Source organism: Sus scrofa, chromosome 8 (assembly GCF_000003025.6).
Source record: "Sus scrofa isolate TJ Tabasco breed Duroc chromosome 8, Sscrofa11.1, whole genome shotgun sequence".
Taxonomy (NCBI): domain Eukaryota; kingdom Metazoa; phylum Chordata; class Mammalia; order Artiodactyla; family Suidae; genus Sus; species Sus scrofa.
In genome coordinates, this window is record NC_010450.4 from 118,147,865 (window position 1) to 118,164,717 (window position 16,853).

Consider the following 16,853-nt stretch of genomic DNA (forward strand, 5'->3'; position numbering starts at 1 on the left):
CCGAAACCTCATGGTTCCTAGTCGGATTCATTAACCACTGAGCCACGACGGGAACTCCAGGAGATTTATTTTTTATAATAGTGTTTTCATATATTTAAATCTTGTTCAATTCCTTTTAGTAACAGTAGGTTTTAAAAATAGGTCTTATATCTTTCTTGATAAATTTATTTTACCTTTTTTTTACTATTATGAATGAAATATTTCTCACACCAGCATTTCAAGGTGCTATTAAATTTTGTATATTCACTTTCTTTTTTTTTTTTTTTTGTCTCTTTGCCTTTTTCTAGGGCCGCTCCCATGTGGAATATGAAGATCCCCAGGCTAGGGGTCTAATTGGAGCTGTAGCTGCCGGCCTCCACCAGAGCCACAGCAATGAGGGATTGAGCTCTGTCTGCAACGCTGGATCCTTAACCCGCTGAGCGAGGCCAGGGATCAAACCTACAACCTCATGGTTCCTAGTCCTTTTCGTTAACCACTGTGCCATGACGGGAACTCCTGTATATTCATCTTGTTTCCAAATACCTTACTAAAATGCTTTAATCTTGTTTTTCCCAGTCTCTGTGGTTCTCTAGGCATATAATCATATCAGCAGTCTCTGGATCTTCCAGGATAATCTTTAATAATAATGACAATAGCCAGAGTTCCCATCCTGGCGCAGTGGTTAGCCAATCCCACTAGGAACAAGAGGTTTCGGGTTCCTGATCCCTGGCGTCACTCAGTGGGTTAAGGATCTGCCATTGCCATGAGCTGTGGTTGCAGATGCAGCTCCCGATCCTGCGTTGCTGTGGCTATGATGTAGGCTGGCGGCTACAGTTCCAATTAGACCACTAGCCTGGGAATCTCCATATGCCGTGGGTGCGGCCTAAAAAAAAAAAAAAAAAAAAAGACAGTGGCCATTCCTGCCGTTTCCTGATTTTAACTGAAACAGTTAATGATTTTAAAAACTGATAGGCTTTCCATAAATACTCTTCATTGTGTTTAGTTTCCTTCAATTTCTGTTTTACTCAAGAATCATTAGAAATGGCTACTGAAACAGCAATAGCCATTTTAGCATCTAATTGATATGATCATGTTTTCTTTAATTAATTTGTATAATTGACTGTGTTAATAGATTTGTTGAAATCAAAACACTCTTGAATTCCTGGAGAACAGTCCTCTTTGCCACCGTAAGTGATTAACCTTTTTTTTTTAAACAGTGCTATATTTTTTAATTTAGAACTTTCAGTCATATGTATACCTGAGATTGATCTATGGGTATTTTGTTAGTTTTTGTGTATGTGTGTCTTGTATTTATCACTTTTTTTTTTTTAAGGGCTGCACCACGGCATATGGAAGTTTCCAGGCTAGGGGTCTAATACCAGCTGTAGCTGCTGGCCTACACCACAGCCATAGTCACAGTAATGCCAGATCTGAGCCACATCTTCGACCTATACCACAGCTTGTGGCAATGCCGGATCCTTAACCCACTAAACAAGGCCAGGGATTGAACCTACATCCTCATGGATACTAGTCGGATTTGTTTCTGCTGTGCCACAAAGGGAACTCCCCATCATGCTTTTATATTAGCGTTATACTAGCTATATGGAATTAGTGGGAGTTTTTCCTCTTAAAAAAATACTTAGGGAGTTCCCATTTTTGCTCAGCAGGTTGAGGACCCAACATTGTCTCTGTGAAGATATGGGTTTGATCCCTGGCCCGGCTCAGTGGGTTAAGGATGGGACATTGCTGTGAGCTGTGGCATAGGCCCAGCTGCAGCCAGCATTCCTGGCCAGGAAACTTCCAAATGCAGCAGGTATGGCTGTAAAAAGAAAAATGTTTTCCTTTCTTACCTATTAACAATTTTGTCTTGGGTCACTTTTGATCATTTGTTTTTTTAGGAAATTATCCATTTCCTCTAGGTTGTCCAGCGTGTTGCTACACAGCTGTATGCAGAATTTTAAAATGAACATCTATCCTCATCTTATTTCTTTTCTTGGCAGCTTTAAACATAGTTGAAGACTACTTCTGTCTTAAATTTATTGAATGGATGTTAGTGACTCATTTATTTAGTATGATAATGCAGAGGAATATGTGATGGATACTAATGTAAAATTATGGGAGATCTTAAAATTTAGTGAATTGTTTGTTGACATTTTTATTTTCTCATTATTACAGGATTCATCTCTGTAATTATGCAATTTACTACCCTTTTCCCCTTTCTATATTATTTTAGAAAATTACAACCTTATAATGGACATCAGTAATTTGTAAGTATTGTAGCTGACCTATTTGACAACAATTTTCTAAGAGATTGGTGTCACAGACTTTGTGTAAGCAAAAATCATTTAAAGTTAGAACGTGATGAGATTTCTGACTGAATGACACAGATATCTCTCTGAACAGATTTTCAATGTCCTTCAAGACCGTAACTAATATAAAATTGCACAATACAATTGCTAATGAATATGAACTATTTACTTTTTAAAATGCTGCTTGCAACATGACGTTATTAAACTGGATTTCTGCAAAAGATAATAGTTGACTCTGAACATGGTAAAGTGAGTTTCCAGTAAAAGATTATTATGGCAATCTGAAGCATAACCTCAGATGACGCAGCATAGCTAATACAAAACAACAGTTCTGAGAGTCTTTCACAATCTCACCTCTGGCGCAAGGCAGAAAGGCAGTCATGGAACTGCAAGCTGAATGGTTTTTAAACGAGATTTGTAATCCTCCTTAATGTGGAGGAGGTCATCTAACTTGATTTATGTGGTTTAAGTCACTGTTCATTTAGTTTTCCTCATACTTTAACAAATTAAATTATGTAGTGAATCACACTCATTAAGTTGAAAAATGTTTCAACTGAGTGAAAAACTTCCTATGATAACCCTCCAAATATCAAAGAATGCATCAAGGGATTTTCTGCATAAACTTTCCATCTGGATATACCACTTCAAGCACTCAGCTTTTAACTATGTGAAGTAGAAATCGGTAGCACCAAATGCAGCACATGTCCTGCCTTCTTAAATACCATATACCACTTATCTTGATTCAAATTCATCATTAAACAGCCTGCTTGTATATTTTGATCACAGTGATACTCTCAGGCACTAAGGTGTGCAGGATCCCACATTAAACTGTCTCAGGCAGCTGTGCTTTTAATGTTCACATTGTATTTATTTTTCGGTTCTCTCCCCTGCTGTTGGCTGTCACATTTTATTGTTTACCTGTCTCTAGCAGGACCCTGTGAATACTTGCGATTTGTTTAGGAGCAGAAATCAGATAATCAGACCTGTTAGAATAAGGTAGATGAAGATGGGGTTCTGAGCATACTCACTTCTGAAGTACATGAGTATTAGTAACATCTCTCCTGGTCTTCTCCAGGCTGGTGATGCTGTCACAACTGAATTCTAAACAGATAAACTGTAGCTAGATGTTTTTGGTAAGTAGTAAATAAAATATCCACCATATTTAAGAACGCTGTTAAAAATTTTGAAACTCTCTTAGCAGAGGAAGAGTCTAGTACCACACTTCTAATGGAAGACTATAGGACTCAGTAAGGAAGGCAGAACTATATAGATCAGCAGCTAGCTTAATTAGCTTCCCATAAACTTATTAACAAATTAGGTTACAAAACACAAAAGCAATTTAATGAGTCATCATATGAGGCATTGAACTCAAAGCTGAGTTGTAATGTGCTTTTCATAATACACGTAATTGCTCATAGGAATGAATCACTAAGACCTCAAGCCTACTCAACAGTTTGGATACCTGTTTATGCAATGGCGGTGCCCATTTGCTGAGTAAGACAATGCTAGATAAGGAGAAGCAGGCCTCAAAACAGTCATGTGACACAGTAACAATGGGGCTATTTCTTGAAGGTTCTAGCTCTAGGTATTGCAAGAGCTAAGTTACTTCCTGTTGTATCAATTCAGATGCAGTTAGATTTCTATTAGATGTCAGTTTTTTAAGGCAGACAAAGATAGAAATCCGTGAATTTACAAAAGGAAGTGACTCCAACAGGTAATAATGCATATGTAAAGGAGTTATTAAATTAACAGCTTGCTACAAGCCCTAGGCTTCCAAAAAATTTGCACAGGTATGAAAATATTTGGGCACAAGTTTAACAAATTTTAATATTTGAAAATATGAGGAAAACCTTTTTTATAAGAGTGTAACTATTTTGGGAGGTGTTAAAATCACATTTTATGAAACAGTTTTCAGTTTTTTAAATGTTCTTACTTAAGTTTTAACATTGATAACTTCACTTTAGTTTTCTCAGGAGAAAAATACCCAGAGCCAAAGTGAAGGCAATGATATATTTCTCTCTACTTACGGGTCGGAAGGAAAGAGCAATAACAATTTTAGACACACATCTTGTAAAACTTCTCAAAACCACAGCTATATTTCTCACCCTAACTTTAAAATTCCTGCAGTTGTTTACGAGAAAAATCAAGATTGTAAAACAGAAGCTACTGACATTACATGTAATAAATTAAAAATCCCGGTACCATGCTTAGTGCAGTGCCTGTTACATATAAGTGCACAGTTAACTATCACGTTTGATGATTATTGGAAGAAGAATCAAATATGTATGCCTCTCGAATCTTCCTCACATATAAAGAAGGCATAGTAAACTGACTGGATTGTAGCTTTAAAAGGCAGGCTTGAGGATTGCTATTAATGTGAGACTCTTGAACGAAAAATTACAACAGTTTCAAAGATTCTCCAGCAAGTTTTTTTGGCAAACCTTTTGTATTTTGTTTTATTGCTTTACACTGTAATAAGGAGAAAAAAATGTTCATATTGACGCAATTTTAAACACTGAAATACTATCATTTTAATATAAATTTTTATATATTTTATTTCTAATGAACTTCAAATTGCAGCAGCCCATGAGTTTAGCTTTAAGAGTTCTTGACAACTCACCCCACTTTGTCACTGAGTTCGACGGCTCAAGATACATACACACAACACATGTAAACAGACACAAATAAGCCTTGAAAAGTAAACAAATCTTTTATAAGTAATTGTTCTTATATCCAGTCCCAATCTTTTCTGAAAGTGGGAGAGTCGTATTTATAGAAAACAATATTTATAAATAAAAGAGTTTTCCTTTGAAAGCTCAAGGAGTTCTTAAGAGTATTATTTTTCTTACTGATCTAAAAAGAATGGAATATGAAGGTCAAAGGGGGAAAAATCACTTCAAATGATCAAAACAGTGGAACACTAAAAAATTATATATTTAAAATAGTGTAAGGAGAAAATTTTAAAGTATAGATTCTGTTGAAAATACTGATATTCAAAGAAATAGCTTTGGACTCACTGCCAAAAACTTAGATTTTTCTCAATTAATTGAAATCAAGTGTTGATTTTATTGTAGAGATACACTAATTCCTTGATGTCAGAATGAAAAAGTTGCACAATTTAATTTCTGTGTAAATGACTGAATATACAAAGTATCAAATATAAACAGTAGTGTAGCAAGAAAATAAATTGGCAGAAATAATTATTCAACCAGTAGCAATAATTAAAACACCATTTGAAAGATCTTTTATACACAAAGAATGAAAAAATAGTTATAAGATTTTACAGCATACAATTGAATTCATCCTAATTTATTACTATTATACTTCTTTCTTCTTCAGTATTAGTGGACCCACATTGTCACCTGTCAATTCATTGTGTTTATTATGTGACCCATCACAGGCAGGAAACTAGAAAGGAAAAAAAATTACAAGTGTTATTTTAAAAATAATTCAATAAGTAGAAATATTTGTGAAATGCTCTTAGAAAGAAAGTGCACTACTTTAGGGCAAACCCCACCCCCATCAGATAGCTTTCCTAAGTATATTCTACACCTGAGTATATTCTACATCTTTCCTGAATATATATATTATTTCCTGAGATATAGTCTACATCTAACTACATTCCAGTACTACAGCAAATCTAACAAGTTTAGTTAATTTATTATTTGCAAGATTTTAAATAAAAAGTTTTGGATGATTCCCTAAAAGAATTAAAGGGGGATCAAAATAAGTTTTTATTCTCTATGTAGCTTTAAATTTGAGCTCACCTCTTTACTTATTTTAAATTTAAAAATGTAATTTAAGGAGTTCCCGTTGTGGCACAGTGGAAACAAATCTGACTAGTATCCATGAGGATGCAGGTTCTATCCATGGTCTCGCTCAGTTGAGTCGGGGATCCAGTGTTGATGTGAGCTGTAGTATGGGTCGTAGACATGGCTCAGGTCCTGCATTGCTATATGGCTGTGGTATAGGTGGGCAGCTATGGTTCCAATTCGACCCCTAGCCTGGGAATTTCCATATACTGTGGGTGTGGCCCTAAAAAGCCAAGAAAAAAAAAGTAAAAATAAAGATGTAATTTAAATTCAAAATCATTTCATAATGTTTTTTAAAATAAAACTCATGTATTATGCAACATTTAAAAATTTTTAGATAGATTTTTTTTTTAAAGTTACTCATAGGTAACAAAATTTAACATTTTGTTATATTTTTCCTCTGAATTTACTATGTGTATTCACTTTTTAAAGCAAAATTGGATTCGTACTATGTTATTTTTGCTTAAACTACATCATACTCCCATGTTATTAAATACTTTAAAAAACATGATTTTTTTCATGGTTTCCTAATATCCCACCATTTGTATTATACCATTTGTATTTGTATTAAGATACCTAGATTGTTTCTAAAATGTTATTACAAAGTAAATTAACATTATTGTATTTAAAACCTCAAATAGTCTATGATCAAAATAGTAGGAAAAAAACAGATTTCATTAACTACTCATAATACTTATCACTCCGAACACTTCCTTTTTAATTTCCACATTAAAAATCATCTATAACTATAGCTGCCATTTACTAGCTCATACTACATATAAGGCACATACATCATCTCACTAAATCCTCAAAAATGTCTGTGATACTGACTTATCAGGTTTTAAAAAGCCCAAATGATTAAGCAACCTGCCTAAAGTCATACTGTTAGGTGGCAGACATCAGATTTGAATAGTTTATTCTAACTCCAAAGCTTAAGCTCTCTTCCATTAAACCTTATGTTCTCTCAAAACATAAGTGTACTTTAAATTACATGTTACTCCAACTAACTGCTCAATATGGTGAAAAGAGACTTCTATCCTTCCATGTGGCTCTAACTTCTCTAATGTAGGAAGTATATTGATCATAAAAGGCGAACTTTATTTTAGGAATAGACTTGCACTACTGAATACTATGGAAAAACCTCTCACCTCACAGAACCTCCAAACTGGGGATTTAAGAAGCAAAACCATTTAACTGCACAAGATTTTAGTGTACATATAAACGGATATCTTACCGTCTTAGAACGCCAACACCTACAGTAAGCTGCTTTAGTAAGACACAGATCTTCAATGTTTATTTCATTCACCACTTTGGGATTTTCCTTTTGTATTTTAAGATTAATCAAGCTATCCTTCTGTTGCTTTTTCTTCGGGAGGAATGGACGAACCGCAAGGTAGCCGAGTAGTGCAAGTACCCCAAGGAAAGGCAATAACCGAAGCCATTCTGAAACTAAATATGTACGGATTTGTTAGCATCTGCATGCTCTTGTAATGGAACTTAAGAGCATGTGTCACCTTATTCTTTATCTATTCTTTACTTCTCATTTGAATTTCTTAATTATTTAATTTATTTGTAATACTGTGAATAAACAACACAATCAAGACACCTATACCTAGGGCTACCTTATTTAATTTGTGGCCGGACTTGAGACTTTTGAAACTGGAAAACAAAGTTTTTCATATTAGGTCCTCATTCAAATATCCTATCTCATTATCTTCACTAAATATATTTGTGTTTTTTTTATTTCAGGAATTATGACCACCATAATTAATGAACAAAATTCATTGTGTGATTTATTTTATGGGTTTAGAAAACATTGCTACCATGTCTAAAGTCACACAATAGAATATCTGTAAATAGTTCACCATTAATTTATAATTTCAGACAGAACATGTCTTCAATGCTTTAGTTTACATTTTTATTTTTAGGGCCACACCCGTGGCATACGGAGGTTCCCAGGCTAGGGGTCAAATAGGAGCTGTAGCTGCTGCCTACACCATAGCCACAGCAATGCCAGATCAGAGCCGTGTCTGCGACCTACACCATAGCTCACAACACCAGATCCTTCCTTAACCCACTGAGCAAGGCCAGGGACCGAAACTGTGTCCTTATGGATACTAATCAGATTCGTTTCCACTGAGCCATGACAGGAACTCCTAATTTACATTTTTTGTAAGGCTGAGTGATAGCTACTATTTTATTTTATTTTATTTTCCCACTGTACAGCAAGGGGGTCAGGTTATCCTTAGATGTATACATTGCAATTACAGTTTTTTCCCCCACCCTTTCTTCTGTTGCAGCATGAGGATAGCTACTATTTTAAAGAGCTAAGTGAAATTTTCACATACTGAATGTTCTCAGTATTACATCTTATTTCACAAGTTCATTAAAGCCTTCTGTAGTACTTAACACTGTGGTAGGGGGACAGAGGATATAAGTGATATCCTTATGAAATGAAAATGGTCCCTATGCCTGTGGAGACACTCACACCAGGAAGCCATCACTTGACATTCTTCCCTGTCAACCTAATATCTTGCTAATAAGCACTGTGTAGAAAAAGCTTAGTGGAGAAAAAGAAAAACTGAAGGTCATGTGCTACGGCATGCTAATTAATGATAAGTGAACTGTCTAGGCTAAGAGTGCAACTGTATTACCTCATTAACACTGTGTTAGCTTAACCGTATTTGGTAGGCACCAATATTAATCCTATTTTTCTTATGGGTAAACTGTAGCTTGAGCAGGTTTAGTTCGCGACAGTAAGTCCAAATCTCTTTTCAATGACCATGAATCAAATTCAGCAGATCTAAAAGTTTATCTGTTCTCTTAGTAAAACTACTCTCCAGAGATTACTGTTCTTAGTATTTAACTATTGAAAAAAGACTGGCTTAATACTTACTCTTTCAAAATGAAAATTTTTTTTCTTTTTGCTTTTCAGACCGTACCCGTGGCAAATGGAGGTTCCCAGGCTAGGGGCCTAATTGGAGTTGCAGCTGACAGACTACATCACAGCCACAGCAACAAAGGATCCAAGTCTGCGACCTACACCACAGCCCACAATAATGCTGGATCCTTAACCCGCTGATCGAGGCCAGGGATCGAACCCACATTCTCATGGTTCCAGTCTGGTTTGTTAACCACTGAGCCATGAAGGGAACTCCCTGAAACTATTTTTGATACAACACCATGCAAAAGGTTTGTTACAAGCTCTAAACAAAAAAACCAATTTACCTATGTATAACACCTATAAAAGTGTTATAGGTGAAGAAGACAATAAATGGTAGCTTTTATTAAGAGATTATGGAGATTGGTAGTACCTTCTCTGGAAAAAAAAACATTTTGCCAACTCAACCTGACTATGCTAAATGGTAGAAATCTTTGGGCATATAATCTTTTAGTCAATAGAATGAAACTGTAAGGATAAGATCTTGCCTGTCAGGCTGGCTATTGTATTCTCATAACCAAAGTGGAAACACTCCACATAAACCCTTTGAATTAAAGTTCTAGAAATGACAAGGAACTGTTTCTTGGGGAACCCAGTCTATCTATAGATGTGTTCTGTCCAATACAGTAGCCACTGTCCACATAGTATGATTTGTACCTAAGATTTTGTTTTAATCAGGTTCAGTATGATGAGAGACATGGAGACAACTGCCTTAAAAGAAAAGTTTCCTTACAATTCCCAAGAGGAGGGGGCATGCCATGCCACGCAGGACCACATGGGGAAGTACAGGGTTGGCCAGGAGGAAGGTGAGAGAAAAGGGCACAAGCCTTTATTGTGGTTTCTATGGAAAAGGAAAGGTAGGGCAGAGTAAACAGTTTAGGATTGGCCGGCTCGAATAATTTTAGTGGGCTCTGGACTATACAGGTGGTTCCTAGTTGTCTTATATCTCATCCTGGATAACTTAGGGCAGGGGAACTACTGGCTTGGTAAGGGGAAGCTAGATAAAGGAGGTGGTAGCGTTGTAGGCTTTGGATTGTTTGATTTGCATATGCAAGTGTGCTCACAGACAAGAAGTTTATGATTTCTAGGCATTAGCCTGTCCTGGGAGGAGGCAGGTTCTCCTTGGCCAGCAAAGCCCCCAAGATGTTCAAGCACTGTAATGTACAGAAAATTAAAAAGTGATGAATAAATACACATGTGGCTATTTAAATAAATTAAAATTAAATAAAATTCAAAATTCAGTTCCTTAGACTCACTAGTCACATTTTGGCAGCTCAAGAGCCACATGTGGCTAGTGGCTACCATATCTGACAGCACTGAGAACATTTCCATCATTACAGAAAGGTTTCTGGATGGTGCTGCTACATACCATGGTTTCTATAAAGTATCATCTCTATGACAGGGCAAGGCTACTCTGACAGCTTCAACTCCCACAAATATCCCATCCCTCCTGAACTTGAAGACAGCCAAAGCTACTTATTACCTAGTGGCAGGCTTCCTGTGCTGCTTGCGTAAGGAACTCCTTGTCCGCCATGCCTTTGTAACTGTTCTGACTGACTCATTTATGTGGACCCTTTAAAACAAGGGTCAAACATTGCCTCCTCCAAAAGTCTCTTCTGATTTCACAAAGGAAAATTAATCACTCCCTCCTTTGTTTCCAAGCCCCCTTTCCTCAGTTTCTTTTATCATGCTATGGTTATCTGTTTATAAAGTTGACTCTTCCATAAGCCTACAGGAAGAAGAGCTGTGTACTATTCTTCCTAGCACAAAGGAGATACGGCATAAGTGTTTAATGAGTGACTTAATGAATGAATGAATGTAGAACACAAATACCAGTCCCTTTCTCACTCACCATATTGTATTGTAATTATTTACACTTCTAGATCAGACAATAAATATCTTAGACAGTTATTGGCCTCAACATCCAGTAGCTATTTAATAAATGTCTGTTGAATGTAGAATAACATTAAGTATGTTACTCTGTATACTGTAAAATTAAAAGGTCGCAATAGGTTACGTAATTCAAATTGAGAAAGTAAATGAATGAGAATGTCAAGGTGAAACCATAACTTAAGATTCTTAAATTTAACATTTTCCAACTTGACCCACAAATCTCAGGGACTAAATGGTGTTAATACTGTTTTAAAATCTACTTCAATCTAGTTTTTTTCTTAATTTCTTGGTAACACATTACTCTATAGTAATATAGTGATAGAAGGTACTATTATTCCTACAACAAAGTTTATACAACCATCTTATTTAGTAAAATCTATGTCTTAAAGATGACAAACTTCAATTTACAGAAAAGATTTATAAAGGAAACAATACAGCCTATAAAACTCAATGAAATAATTTAAAGAATTTATTAAGGCTGATTTTCTTCAGAAATATGAAATACAAAAATCAAGAAATTAAAAAACTTTAAAAACTGGCTATTTCTTTTGAACCTGTTTGATATATGCTGAGCCATTACAGATATATTAGATAGTGTGAAGGGAAATCTACTACCTACTAATTGTTAGGTATAATGTAATTTTTTACAGTATATTTTTAAATTGTTTTAGGATTATCAGAAATAGCACTTATTTTACGAAATTTAGAAAAGTATAAAAAATAAAATAACTTTTAATCCTACCAGTCAGGAGTTGGTAACATTTTGTTTTGTTTCCACTTTGTTGTATTTTCTTCCTCTTCAAAAGGTTGCATATAATAATACCGTAAAAATAATACTAGCAACTTGGTTGCTGCTAACAACGTTTTCTTAGGTATCATTTATGGGCAGAACACATAAATAACTTCATTTCTGAACTACAGAAAGATGAATATAAAATATTTTCAATGGATGGCTTTAGTATTACCACTTAAAACCTAACAGAGACTATTCAGGGCCAAAAGGCCAACAAAATGAAATGAATAATCAATTTTAAAATCTTTTTTCTACTCACTGCTAAAAATAGAACAGTGTTCCAGTATCTAGAACACTTCCTGGCTATAGTAAGTGCTCAATAAATACTTGATGACTTGAAGAATTCAAAGTAGTTACACAGAAGAAAACGGTATTTTTTGGTTTTGCTTTTTGTGCCCTTTTTTTTTTTTTTTTTTTTTTTTTTAGGGCTGCACCTACAGCATATGGAAGTTCGCAGGCTGGGGGTTGAATCAGAGCTGCAGCTGCTGGCCTGTGCCACAGCCACAGCAACACAGAATCTGAGCCTCATCTGTGACCTACAGCACAGCTCAAGGCAATGCAGATCCTTGACCCACTGAGCAAGGCCAGGGATTGAACCCCCATCCTCACAGATACCAGTTAGGTTAGTTTCTGCTGTGCCACAATGGGAACTCTAGAAAACGTTTAAATGACATCAAAATTGTTCTCCTGGAGTTCCCGTCGTGGCTCAGTGGTTAATGAATCCGACTAGGAACCATGAGGTTTTGGGTTCCATCCCTGGCCTTGTTCAGTGGGTTAAGGATCCGGCGTTGCCATGAGCTGTGGTGTAGATCGCAGATGTGGCTTGGATCCTGTGTTGCCGTGGCTCTGGCGTAGGCAGTAGGCCGGTGGCTACAGCTTCAATTAGACCCCTAGCCATATGCTGCGGGTTCGACCCTAGAAAAGACAAAAAAAAAAAAAAATTGTTCTCTACAAAGGCTAATGTAATCTTTAATTACACTGACTTTTAAATATGATGGTCTAGCTAGAAAAAGGGGAAAAAACTTTCACAACTTATAGTAACTAAGTATTTTCCTAAATTCTTGAAAAGTTTTCTAAAATAATTCAATGGTAAATAACATTTATTATTTACATGTTAATAAATGTAACTCTAGTTTGAACTTAATAATTTATTACACTTTTTAGAAAACTCACCTTTTGTTCCATTTCTTCAAAAAAAAAAAAAAACAGGTAAGTTTACATACAATAAAATAAACAGATGTTAGGGTTTTAGCTCTGAGTTGTGACAATTAAATACATCCCTGGGGCCTCCACTAAAAATGTGTAAAAATATGTAAAATATTTTCATCAACCCAGAAAATATTCTGCTCCTTTTTAGTCTATGCCCCCACCACTGATTCCTATAACCAAAGGTTTTTTCACTTACTATAAAGTTTTCAAAATTCATCCAGAAGATCAATTTTTTTCTTTTTATTACTAATCGGTATTCCACTCTATGAATATACCATAATTTGTTTATCCACTCTTCTGTTGGTAGGTACTTAGGCTGCTTCCTGTTTGGGATTATTAAAAATAAGGCTATATGAATGTACCTGTGTAAGTCTTTTTGTGGATACATGTTTTCAACTCTGTTCCACTTCTAAATTCTTTGTTCAAAATTGGCCCTTTCTGGAGCTAATGCCCTTGAAAGTGTCAGGTCTGACATGTTTGTGCTGGTCTGTGGAAAATACCATTATAGCATTAGGAGTCATTACTTTGCCTACTTTTTCTTTATGAGTAAAACAAAGTTTCAAAGAAGCTAACTAGTGCAAGCAGGGAAAAACTATGCAAAGTTTCATAGCTAGCTTTTAAATCTAGAAGTAAACTGTTTTCTGACTTTTCAAGGGGAAATTTTTTTTATTCTATTTTAAAAGTTTATATGGGAGGGAAAGCTTTTTTAAAGGTCAAAGTATTTGAATATACTATATTAACTAATCTAATTTATACTAAATTAAATTAATTTACCTTAAAAGCCTCACTCTTAAAAATACGACCTAAACAAAGATAGATAAGTTGTTTCTAATAGATACGGTAATTAAGGATCTCCAAGTGTTGACGGATAATGCACAGTCATCATGAGAGAGTCAATTGCTTAAAAAAAAAAAAAAAAAAACCCCGCTGGATCTAAGTAAGGAAGGAAAAACAGGCAACAATAATGTAAACTGTAATGGTTTTTTGCTCTAATTATCACAGAAAATGAAAATAACTTTTTGTCTGATAGACAGTTTAAACAATTATGTTGAAAAATTATGTTCCAGTTTTTTGTTTCAATAAAAGTCTAAGATGGATTCTATAAGTGGCTCATTCAAGACAGGCAAATGTCATGAGCTGTTACCGTCTAATCAGAAAGGGAGACTTGGGAATGGAAATTGGTCACTGAAGTTTTTCCTCCATAGCGCTGCTCCAAAATAGATCCTGCACTGTTTTTACATCATTGTCCAAAAGAGACTCTTCTTTTTTCCATAAAGTAGTTATTACAAATGTTAATGTTTCCTAAATAAAAAGGCAATTTACAATGTGAACTAAATTGTATACACATTGCAATGGGACCAATATATGTACTATTTAGATATCAAAATGTCATTATTTCTGAGAATCATCTTCACATTAAATATTTAACACTTTAAAGAGGAAGCTACTATAAATTATTGATTCAAGAGACAAAGGTTTAGGTTGAGTTTCCTTAATGCCTTTAATAGAATTAAATATTTGTTGACAGAAGGAATCTTTGAAGGGAAAAAAAAGGTCCAAATATCTTCTAGTCACTAAATCATACTTCCAATCTGCTTCAACTACACTGTACAAAAAACTGAAACTAATATAAAACCAGCCACAACCAGAATCAAAATACATAATTCAGGTTAAACTGGATTGGGGTGGGAGTAAGGGGACTTTTTTCTTCTTGACAGTTAAAAACTCAGGAGTAAATTTATGCAAATTATTAAGTTGGCAACTGGGAACAAATGTCACACAATTATCCTGTATCCTTTTGACTCAGTATTACCCTTTAGCGAATACATTCAAAGGTGTAATTCAAAGGAGAAAAAATAACAATTGGTATGGAGCAACTTACCACTAAACAATATGAATAAAATATATACACAAAAACATTCCAAATTTCCAACTGCAGGAGAATGGCTAGGCCTACTATGAGGTTAATCTAAAATAAGAGTATATATACAGTTGTTAGAACAAGATGAGGAATACATTAAAATACATAAAGTACTTCAGTAAAAGAAATGATAGGGTAAAAAATTTTACATAATTGCCACAATCAGAATAAACTAGTAGAATCAAAAGAAGACTTTGGTGTTACAATCAATTGATTTGAAATAGTTTTTTCATTTTATGTTACTTTTATGTTGCTTCCTATGTTTAGATGTTTCTTTATAATGTTTATTATTGTTACCACACTTTTTATTCAAAATCATGCTTTCTACTAAACTTAATATGTAAAAGTGTTAAAATCTCAAAATCCATTTGTCAACAGAGTAAATGTCTCTAACCATAATTCAAAGATTCTCTAGATTTGGAAGAGTCATCTAGTTTACCCCTAAACCTACCCACCACCAGACACTGCCTTTATTTTTTTAAACCTCTGAGAGGGCATAGCTCTCAAAGTACCTATGTTTGGGTAAAGTATTCTCTAATTTAAAAAAATTAATGATCCCTTGTATTGGATCTGAAATCCCTCTTCAAATAACTTTCAATAATTTGACTCTAGTTCTGTCTTTTGGAATGCACAGAATAAATTTTATTTTTCTTCCATCAGCGTTCCAAATACTATATTTTGGAGTTCCCGTCCTGGTGCAGCAGAAACGAATCCAACTAGAAACCATGAGGTGGTGGGTTCGATCCCTGGCCTCGCTAATGGTGGAGGTTGCAGACACAGCTTGGATCCCGCGTGGCTGTGGCATAGGCCAGCAGCTACAGCTACGACTGGACCCCGAGCCTGGGAACCTCCATATGCCGCTGGTGCAATCCTGAAAAGCCAAAAAAACAAAAAAACCCAAATACTATATTTTAAGTCAGGTATCATAGGTCTCCAGACTGCTCCACGATAAGCAACCCTATTTACCTCAAAACTGTCTTAATTCATGCTTACATTCCCTGATAGGACAGTGTTTGCTTTATCAATACGTTTTGTCCCCTCGTCAACCTAGTCGGTCCCTGAGACTGGTTTACAAATACCCCGCTTAAGCTGTAGTGCTCAGAAGCCAACAAAACCTTTATTTCTGGTCCATCATACTAGCCAAGATATCTTTCCTCCAACTCCAGTTACCTAAACTGCCTCCAGGCCCATAGCAGTAGAGTTGACTTCAAATGCCCCCAAGGTAGGTTAACGCTCCCCTACGGGAAAGGAGTTTCTTTTTTAACTTGGTTACTAAATAAAACTTCCAAATACCTATTACACGTCTGTCTACGTTTCTCTCCCTCCCACTCACACCCCCACGCTGTGGGTAAAACCCACAGATGAGAGCTGGGACGGCCTGGCACACAGCGCCTTGGATAACGAAGACTCATCGTGTTCTAAAATAAACAAGCAGGGAACGAGAGAGATGAAAGAGATGGGACTGTTCCCAACTCAGCACCTTCTCTGCAAATAGCCGGCTCTCACCACAGAAGACAAAGGAGACTGCCACCAGGATTAGCACCCGATGTCGCCAGGTACCGAGAAGTGGCCTCACGCAAGATCCCAGGCAGCTGTATCTGCGCGCGCCCACCTCCCTCGGAGCGCGGGATCACTGGGTCACGCGCCCGCCGCCAAGCTCCGCCCCGCCCCTCAGCCCGTAGATTTTTAGATTCCCGCCCCCACCCTCCGCCTTGGAAACTTGCAAGGATGGGGACTGGCTGAAGGCTGGCATTACCTGTGAGCCGGGCGAACCCGGTAATGCTCTCCGGGATTGGGAGCCGCTTAAGATACGCGGGGAGCTGCACCTTCACGATCCGGGCCACGCACTCCAGCACCATCCTGACCCGCGGCGTCCTCTCTTTCCCCGACCCCAGCCGCGCTCGGGCCGACCTGCCGCGCCTGCGCCGAGAGCGGAAGCGGCCCGCCGGCGCTCGCGGCCTGGACCCTGCTGGGGCGGGGCTCCGGGCCCGCAAGC

At 36.5% G+C, this 16,853-nt stretch overlaps 1 protein-coding gene across 1 annotated transcript; it reads right to left on the reverse strand.

Annotated features, from left to right (window-relative positions):
- Positions 4,716 to 16,831, reverse strand: CISD2 (CDGSH iron sulfur domain 2). Its single transcript, XM_013989389.2, has 3 exons — positions 16,614 to 16,831; positions 7,335 to 7,549; positions 4,716 to 5,696 (listed from the first exon to the last, which is right to left on the reverse strand). Exons 1-3 carry the CDS (start codon positions 16,714 to 16,716, stop codon positions 5,607 to 5,609), a joined length of 408 nt encoding a protein of 135 aa, XP_013844843.1. The 5' UTR covers positions 16,717 to 16,831; the 3' UTR covers positions 4,716 to 5,606.

Excerpts from the sequence above, each read along its gene's own strand:
- CISD2 (XM_013989389.2), bottom strand. The coding sequence starts at position 16,716 with ATGGTGCTGGAGTGCGTGGCCCGGATCGTGAAGGTGCAGCTCCCCGCG. Across the intron at positions 7,550-16,613 it reads CGGGTTCGCCCGGCTCACAG|TTTCAGAATGGCTTCGGTTA; the intron begins GTAATGCCAGCC and ends GTACATATTTAG. Across the intron at positions 5,697-7,334 it reads GGTGTTGGCGTTCTAAGACG|TTTCCTGCCTGTGATGGGTC; the intron begins GTAAGATATCCG and ends TTTCCTTTCTAG.